Below are 9,539 nucleotides of genomic sequence, written 5' to 3'. Positions count from 1 at the left end.
ACTTTTTCACACAGGGCCATGTATGTTTGGATTTTTTTTCTCCCTAAATAATAAAAACCATCATTTAAAAACTGCATTTTGTGTTTACTTGTGTTATATTTGACTAATGGTTAAATGTGTTTGATGATCAGAAACATTTTGCGTGACAAACATGCAAAAGAATAAGAAATCAGGAAGGGGGCAAATAGTTTTTCACACCACTGTATATATACACACATATATATATATATATATATATATATATATATACATACATATACACACACACACATATATATATATATATATATATATATATATATATATATATATATATATATATATGTGTGTGTGTGTATATGTATGTATATATATATATATATATATATACACACACGCACACACAGTGCATCCGGAAAGTATTCACAGCGCATCACTTTTTCCACATTTTGTTATGTTACAGCCTTATTCCAAAATGGATTAAATTCATTTTTTTCCTCAGAATTCTACACACAACATCCCATAATGACAACGTGAAAAAAGTTTACTTGAGGTTTTTGCAAATGTATTAAAAATAAAAAAACTGAGAAAGCACATGTACGTAAGTATTCACAGCCTTTGCCATGAAGCTCAAAATTGAGCTGAGGTGCATCCTGTTTCCCCTGATCATCTTTGAGATGTTTCTGCAGCTTAACTGGAGTCCAGCTGTGGTAAATTCAGTTGATTGGACATGATTTGGAAAGGCACACACCTGTCTATATAAGGTCCCACAGTTGAAGTTCATGTCAGAGCACAAACCAAGCATGAAGTCAAAGGAATTGTCTGTAGACCTCCGAGACAGGATTGTCTCGAGGCACAAATCTGGGGAAGGTTACAGAAAAAATTCTGCGGCTTTGAAGGTCCCAATGAGCACAGTGGCCTCCATCATCCGTAAGTGGAAGAAGTTCGAAATCACCAGGACTCTTCCTAGAGCTGGCCGGCCATCTAAACTGAGCGATCGGGGGAGAAAGGCCTTAGTCAGGGAGGCGACCAAGAACCTGATGGTCACTCTGTCAGAGCTCAAGAGGTTCTCTGTGGAGAGAGGAGAACCTTCCAGAAGGACAACCATCTCTGCAGCAATCCACCAATCAGGCCTGTATGGTAGAGTGGCCAGACGGAAGACACTCCTTAGTAAAAGGCACATGGCAGCCCGCCTGGAGTTTGCCAAAAGGCACCTGAAGAACTCTCAGACCATGAGAAAGAAAATTCTCTGGTCTGATGAGACAAAGATTGAACTCTTTGGTGTGAATGCCAGGTGTCACGTTTGGAGGAAACCAGGCACCGCTCATCACCAGGCCAATACCATTCCTACAGTGAAGCGTGGTGGTGGCAGCATCATGCTGTGGGGATGGTTTTCAGCGGCAGGAACTGGGAGACTAGTCAGGATAAAGGGAAAGATGACTGCAGCAATGTACAGAAACATCCTGGATGAAAACCTGCTCCACAACACTCTTGACCTCACACTGGGGCGACGGTTCATCTTTCAGCAGGACAATGACCCTAAGCACACAGCCAAGATATCAAAGGAGTGTCTTCAGGACAACTCTGTGAATGTCCTTGAGTGGCCCAGCCAGAGCCCAGACTTGAATCTGATTGAACATCTCTAGAGAGATCTTAAAATGGCTGTGCACTGACGCTTCCCATCCAACATGATGGAGCTTGAGAGGTGCTGCAAAGAGGAATGGGCGAAACTGGCCAAGGATAGGTGTGCCAAGCTTGTGGCATCATATTCAAAAAGACTTGAGGCTGTAATTGCTGCCAAAGGTGCACCGACAAAGTATTGAGAAAAGGCTGTGAATACTTATGTACATGTGATTTCTCAGTTTTTTTAGTTTTAATAAATTTGCAAAAACCTCAAGTAAACTTTTTTCACGTTGTCATTATGGGGTGTTGTGTGTAGAATTCTGAGGAAAAAAATGAATTTAATCCATTTTGGAATAAGGTGTAACATAACAAAATGTGGAAAAAGTGATGCGCTGTGAATACTTTCCGGATGCACTGTATATATATTACAGTATGTGTAATTTGCAAACAAATTCTTCAAAAATCAGACAATTTGATTTACTGGATTTTTTTTTTCTCATTTTGTTGAGGTATACCTATGATGAAAATTACAGACCTCTCTCATCTTTTTAAGTGGGAGAACTTGCAAAATTGGTGGCTGACTAAATACTTTTTTGCCCCACTGTATATATTGTGGCAGGCAGTGGGGCCCTTACCCGGCAGGGACACCTTGACAGAGGAAGAACTGGGGGAAAGAGCTTTTTCAGGACATTATCTCTGCCAAACCGATAGAGGGCAGCCCCCTTGGCTTACAGAGGGGCCACAGCTCAGGAGCATGGAAGCTCAACCCTGCTGGGGCATGGGGCACCTAGACAATTACTGAGCATTGTTTGGTAACACTTCCGCCACACCTGGAAGTGCAGCAGGAAGAAGGTCGTTGGACACCTGGAGTCCTTCCGGGTGTCCTATAAAAGGGGCCAGCTGCCACTACTCAATGGCCAGAGTCGGGAGGAAGAAGGACAAAGTTGCTGAGGAGGAGTGGAGACGAAAGGACTGTGTTTTGCTTGTCTGAATTGTGCTGCTGTCGGAGCAAAGAAAAACTTTAATCTGAATTTATTTATTTTTAAGAGTCAAGCTGCTGCAATGCATCAAGTTTTCCATCTGTGGGACTGTATACACATCTTTTCATAGCTTGCTTATATGGAGTTATCTTACTGAAATTTTAAAAAATACTTCACGGCCTGAACTTTTCCTGCAGGGCCAGAGACTTAAACATTCAAAACAATGTAAAGGCTACCTGTATAAAGTTGGAATTTAGTGTGCTCACCTCAAATCACAGAAAATATGGAAAATTCCCTTTCCAATTACCTTCTTATGCCTCAGCAAGAAAATCTATGACAGCTTTGTTATTTAACTTCAAAGCTTACCTACAGGGTCTATGTCAGCAAAATGTAAGTGGATTAGAAATCCACTCAAAGACATGGATCTAGCTGAAGCAATCAATAAACTGTGAAAGGATGTAAATGGTCTTAATGAGTTTGCTTATCACAGATCATTAAAGCTGTTCTTTGCTTAAAAAAGTTTGACATATTTATGTCCATTCTTAAGAATTTAAAGTTATGAGACTGGATGTTTGACAATTTAAAAGCATCTGCACTATTCACATTAATCTTTCAGTTAATGAAGAACATGACAAACTATTAAAAAAACTATAGTTTTTACGTACAAATGTTAGATCATTTTTATGTGACTACTTTTAGTAGAAGAAAAGTGGTAACTGTAAAATGGAATTTACACCAAAATGTAACTTAAGGCTGTTGACAAGTCAAAATGGTCCTTGGTGCATAACCTTCTAATAAACATTGGCCTAGAGCGATGTCTAAAGTAGGTTTTTATTTACAAGAAAAACACGGGAGTGCCTTTTTTCAGTTAAAGGTAATGGTATTAGTCTGGACATCTGCTGCACAGGAGTGTCACAAAGAGATATTTTTTGTGAAGGCCTTAGGCCTATGGCAGTGAGCAATGCTTTGTTTGACATTACAGTATGAACCAGTATGATAAGAACATGGCTACTCCAAATGGAAAATGGATTCACTTCAAAATCTGTACACTAATCTACATCATGTTATTCATCAAGATTATCTGTTTAACACTACATTATCGTAAAAAACGCAGTCAGTTATTCAACAGAACCACTACTATCTTATGTCGATAGATAGATGGATAGACGGACGGATGGACAGACAGACACTTTATTAATTCCCAAGGAGAAATTCACAATTAAAGCCAACAAGAAAGGAACAATGAAATCTAATTGTGGAAATATTTCATTTTATTTAAACAGAATGAACAAACAGTAAGCTAGCAGATTCTGTGGACAATCAGACCAACAAATGACTGATATTGGATAGCTTGCTTTATTTCATACACTGCTTTAATCTGAATATTACACAAAGAATTGAGTAGTAAATAAGTATTCAAGGGCTGCTGGTAAAGACAGCAGTATAAAACGGTGTAAGCAGTAAGGTGCCAGATAGTATGCAGGTAATGGAAGTAATTGGAAGTGTAGATAATATTACAATCAATCAAAGCAAGCCAAAAAAAGAAAAAAAATTAATAGGTCACAGTTATGTCGTAAATGTAAATAGTGATTCAAATCATACCTCATAAGCACTTTTATTCTGCATACTTACCAGTACATTGGCAGTCTTAACAGTTTCCCATAAAGAGCAGTGCTGAAAGATGGAACCACTACAGCTAATGGAAGAAATGACCCCACACTATCCAAAGAAGTTATGCCAGCCTGGAAACCAAATACCTGTAAGAAAAACAAAAGATCTAACAAAGTGATGCAAACTATTTCAATATGGTTAAAACAAAATAAACTAAAATTACTAACAAGATTAATAACAGTTTTATATGTTGAGACAAACATAAAATTGAAAAAAGAACACATCAGAAATTAGAAAAATGCAAAGAAAATGTTTATAGATTATGACGAATCTGGAGGAAACTGTAGATGCAAGTGCTTAAATTTTACGCAGTTGTAAGTTAAAGAATCAATTTAATCCCAGAAATTCTATGTGTTTATTAGGCTGCTGACAGGCTTTTCTATAAAAATAACTACCATGACTAGAAAACAAGACCTCACTGACAGATAGCTAATTGTTGACTTATGTTTGACAGATCTTATGAGAAAAAGAAGAAAGCTTAACATTTTGTTAAAAAAGAAACCGCACATTACGTTATGTCAGCTGTAAGGACATCATTAAATTTGCCAAATGCCCTCCTGGGGACAAATAAAATTCTATCTATCTATCAACAAACAGAAACCCAGTTGATAACAAGCAATCAGACATCTGTGAATTAGACTGAAGTGCCAAACTTAGTAATAGAACAATTCAAATTTTACTGGCTGAAAATTGTACCGCAAAGAATGACCACTTTCTTCTCTTGAGATCACTACACAGCAGTACACTACATTTAGTGTACACTAGACAAAGTACATAACTTTTTCAGCAATGAGCATTTACAGCAAAAACATAAGTGGCAAAGAGCAAGAAATTACATTACATTTTGCTACCTAAGTGATTCCCATCCCAACTGTATTTGTATCTCTGGGTGTGTAATTATATTTTGAGATGTTTCTGTATTTTGTGTTTGTGAATGTGTTTTACTCATGTCATGGATTTAATTACTGTTTGCTGTGCTAGGTTCTGTAATAGAAGAACTATTTCAAAATAGAGGAAATTTTAAAGCAAAAATATTACATGATTACAGATATTTCTATTGACTGCAGTTGTAAATGAACTTAAATAGATCCTATCTAATGCAACCTTTAAAAATAAAATAAATAAATAAATAAATAAGTGGTGCTATGTCAGGTTAGTAAATTATGATCTTTGTATGCAAATGTCATTACAGGGTACTCCGTGTATAGACCTCCTAAATATAATGCGTCTTTCTTTGAGGAATTCTCAGACTTGGTGTCAATTGTAACTACGAACTATGACACACTCCTAATAGTCGGTGACTAACTTTCATATTGATAATCAGTGTGACCCGAAAGTAAAATAATTCATGAACCTCCTGGACTTTTGATTTGTGCCAGCACATTAGTCAGCCTACACATAAAGCAGGTCATACGTTAGACTTAATAATTACTAAAGGACTAAAAGTTGATGTGAAGCAGATCATTGATATTGGTCTATCAGACCATTTTCTGTTACTATTTAATATAGAAATAATGATAGAAAATGTTCACGAGAAGCATGTTGTTAAAAAACACTTCTCTGATTCATCAGCAGCTTCAACATTTACAAACATTCTAAGCAACCAGTACCTTTGTGGTGCTTACTACAATAGTGAGAATAATGTAAATAGTAAGGTGGAAAATTTTAATACTAAGGTGAGAGCTGCTGCTGACACAGTAGCACCAGAACAGATAGTTAAAAAATCTTCTAGTACTTTTATACCATGGAAGACCCAAAGAGTGTCTAATCTTAAGAGGACAGGCTGGAGAGCTGAGTGCAAATGGAGAAAAACTAAACTGACTGTTCATTATGAAATACTGAAGGTTAAAATAATAGAGTACAACAACATTATTTATCTAGAATTATAAACAACAATGCTAGTAATCCCAGAGTCTTATTCTCTACGATTGATCGTTTGCTAAATCCAGGTCACTCAATGGAGTGCCTCCAAAAAACTTCCAGTGAAACTTGTGAGGCTTTTGCTGTATTTTTTAATCAAAAAAATAATGATATTAGAAATAATATAGTACATCTCCCCAATACTGAACCACTTAAACCCCGGTACTCAATTTTAAACAAATTAAATTCTTTCATCAGGATACATTTACCTGATTTATATAAAATAATTTCTCAACTGCAACCCTCCACCTGCGTCCTCGACCCAATACCAACAAGTTTTTTTTAAAGAAGTATCGTGCTTACTAATTGATAGTATTCTTGACATAGTAAACTCGTCATTAGATACGGGGGTCTTAAGAATGCTGTAGTTAAACCCCTGCTCAAGAAAAACAATCTTGACTCCTCTGCTTTTGAAAATTTTAGACCTATTTCTAACCTGCCTTTCTTAAGTAAAATTCTAGAGAAGGCAGTCATGATCACCTCAATAAACATGCTATTCTTGGTAAGTTTCAGTCGGGTTTCAGAACAAATCACAGTACAGAAACTGCACTCGTTAAAGTAGTAAATGACTTGGTAAATGCAGACAGAGGCCATTTATCTGTTCTCATCCTCTTAGATCTGAGTGCCGCATTCGATACCATTGATCACAATATTCTTAGAAATTGCCTCAGTCAATGTCAATGTCTTAAATTGGTTTGAGTCCTACCTGGCAGGTATAAAATTCTTTGTAAGTTGTGGTAATTATACTTCAAAGCCCATGGTATTCTATATGATGTTCCACATGGCTCTATCCTGGGTCCGCTGCTCTTTTCGATTTACATGCTTACGTTAGGTCAGATTATCTCGGGGCATAACGTGAGCTACCACAGCTATGCGAATGACACACAACTGTATTTATCAATAGCGCCTGATGACCCTGACTCTCTTGATTCACTGACACAATGTCTTACTTGTGTTTCTGAATGGATGAGTAGTAATTTTCTCAAACTAAATAAAGAGAAAATAGAAATTTTAGTGATTGGCAATAATGGATATAATGAGGTTATGAGAAATAAACTTGATGCATTAGGATTAAAAGTCAAGATGGAGGTAAAGAATTTAGGGGTAACTATTGACTCTGACCTGAATTTTAAATCACATACCGTATTTATGCGTGTACCACGCTCACATTTTTTCCCGAAAATTAGCATTAGAAAATCTGGTGCGCGTCATACACAAGGAAATTTTTTCCTGTAATGTTTACGTCTTCTGCTTGGGCTCACTCTCTCGCTCGACAGAAGAAACAAAAACTTTCGCAGAAAACGTGCCCTAAACGCTTCCTCTACAATCACAACGCGTGTTGTATACGGGGAAAAACGGTTTTCGCGATTTTCTTTGTAAAAATTAGGGTGTGCATCATACACAAGGGCACGTGGTACACGAGTAAAAACAGTATTAATCAGATTACTCGGACAGCATTTTTCTACTTAAGAAATATAGCAAAAGTTAGACCCCTTATATCATCGCAAGATGCTGAGAAATTAATCCACGCTTTTGTTTTCAGTCGACTAGTTTACTGTAACGCTCTCCTCTCAGGACTACCCAAAAAAGACATAAATCAATTGCAACTAGTGCTCAATGCAGCTGCCAGAATCTTAACTAGGAAAAGAAAATCCGAGCACATCTCTCCAGTTTTGATGTCACTACATTGGTTACCTGTGTCATTTAGAATTGACTTTAAAATCCTGCTTATAGTTTACAAAGCCTTAAATAATATTGTTCCATCTTATATTTCGGAATGTCTTACACTTTACACTCCAAATCATAACCTTAGATCTTCAAATGAGTGTCTGCTTAGAATTCCAAGAGCTAAACTTAAAAGAAGTGGTGAGGCGGCCTTCTGCTGTTATACACCTAAAATCTCGAATAGCTTGCCAATAGAAATTTACCAGGCTAATATAGTGGAGCACTTTAAAAAAACTGCTGAAAACTCATTACTTTAACATGGCTTTCTCATAGCTTCATCTTAGTTTAATCTTGATGCTCCACATATTCAATTAATTATCATTATTATTCATAGTATTCATATTCAAAATCTGTACTAACCCCTACTTTCTCTTCTGTTCTTTTTCTACTTTTCTGGGGTGGCGACCTGCGCCACCACCACCTGATCAAAGCACCATGATGCCCCTACACTGATAGATTACAAGGCCAGAAGTCCACATGACCGTTATGATCAAGTTCTTCCATGAGAACCTTGAATACAATGAGGACTGATCATTTATGTTAGGTAGAATGCCTAGAGGGGGCTGGACGGTCTCGTGGCCTGGAACCCATGCATATTTTTTTTTTTTTTCTCTAGCTGTCTGGAGTTTTTTTGTTTTTTTTGTCCTCCCTGGCCATCGGACTTTACTATTATTCTATGTTAATTAGTGTTCCCTTATTTTATTTATTTTGTCTTTTTTCTCTTTCTTCATCATGTAAAGCACTTTGAGCTGCATTATTTGTATGAAAATGTGCTATATAAATAAATGTTGTTGTTGTTACTCAATTTGCGGTCACAGAAAATCAATAGCTTTACAAACTTATGACAAAATCCGTACAACAGAGATCAAACAGTAATATTTAAAAGTTAAATCACAGAAACCTTTACCTAATAGTTCAAAGGAGATTGTCTAGTGGTAAGGAATAGAAAAATATTAATTTAATGATGGCTGCTTTGTTATGTTAAAAATAAAATAGTTACAATGTATTATGAAATCATTTGCATTCATTTTGAAACAGTTCATAAGATACTATACCCTAAAAGTTACTTTTACACGTTTGAGAAAAAAGATAAGACATATTTGGTACGATTAGTTTTTTCTTATTAATAATTTCAAAGCCCTTTCCAATGAATAAACTATAAATCAGCAAGAAAAGCAGTAGTACAACTTATCAAAGATCAAGTTTGATTTAGCCTCCTCTTACTAGTGAGCAAAGAAAGGAAAAGATTTAATATGAGGTAATCACTAAGATATTGAAATACTCAAAAAGTTAAGAATGGATTAACATATTCAATTAATTTTAGACAACATCAGTATACTACCTGTCAGATTCTAAAACAATATTTGAATTGTTTTTTGTAAGTCAATTTACGCTTTTATTTTAAATACAAAAGGACATTCTTTTCCATAATGATAGGGTATGTGGGCTGAGATTCTTCCAGCTGTACAAGATAAGACTGCATGCTATCAGTAGTGCTGATCGGTATACCGGTTCATACCAAAAACTGTTTTTTATTTTTGTTATGATATGGATTTTTCTTATACCACAACACCGGTTTAAATAGCCTAAACAAAGTTCAGAACGTGGCGCAGCGGGAAACTGTTTAAGGAGGGACCTTTT

At 36.3% G+C, this 9,539-nt stretch overlaps 1 protein-coding gene across 5 annotated transcripts in view; it reads right to left on the bottom strand.

Annotated features, from left to right (window-relative positions):
* LOC114663785 (intermembrane lipid transfer protein VPS13B-like) overlaps positions 1-9,539 on the bottom strand; it is a 908,960-nt gene that overhangs the window by 663,745 nt on the left and 235,676 nt on the right. For all 5 annotated transcript variants that reach the window (XM_051935849.1, XM_051935847.1, XM_051935848.1 and 2 more), the window contains exon 16: positions 4,215-4,339. In XM_051935849.1, the coding sequence (XP_051791809.1) occupies positions 4,215-4,339 (125 nt within the window). The remainder of the gene's footprint in view (positions 1-4,214; positions 4,340-9,539) is intronic.

Source organism: Erpetoichthys calabaricus, chromosome 13 (genome assembly GCF_900747795.2).
Source record: "Erpetoichthys calabaricus chromosome 13, fErpCal1.3, whole genome shotgun sequence".
NCBI classification, from domain to species: Eukaryota; Metazoa; Chordata; class Cladistia; order Polypteriformes; family Polypteridae; genus Erpetoichthys; species Erpetoichthys calabaricus.
Note: the sequence above shows the minus strand (reverse complement) of the source record. Positions and strands in the feature narration are given on the sequence as shown.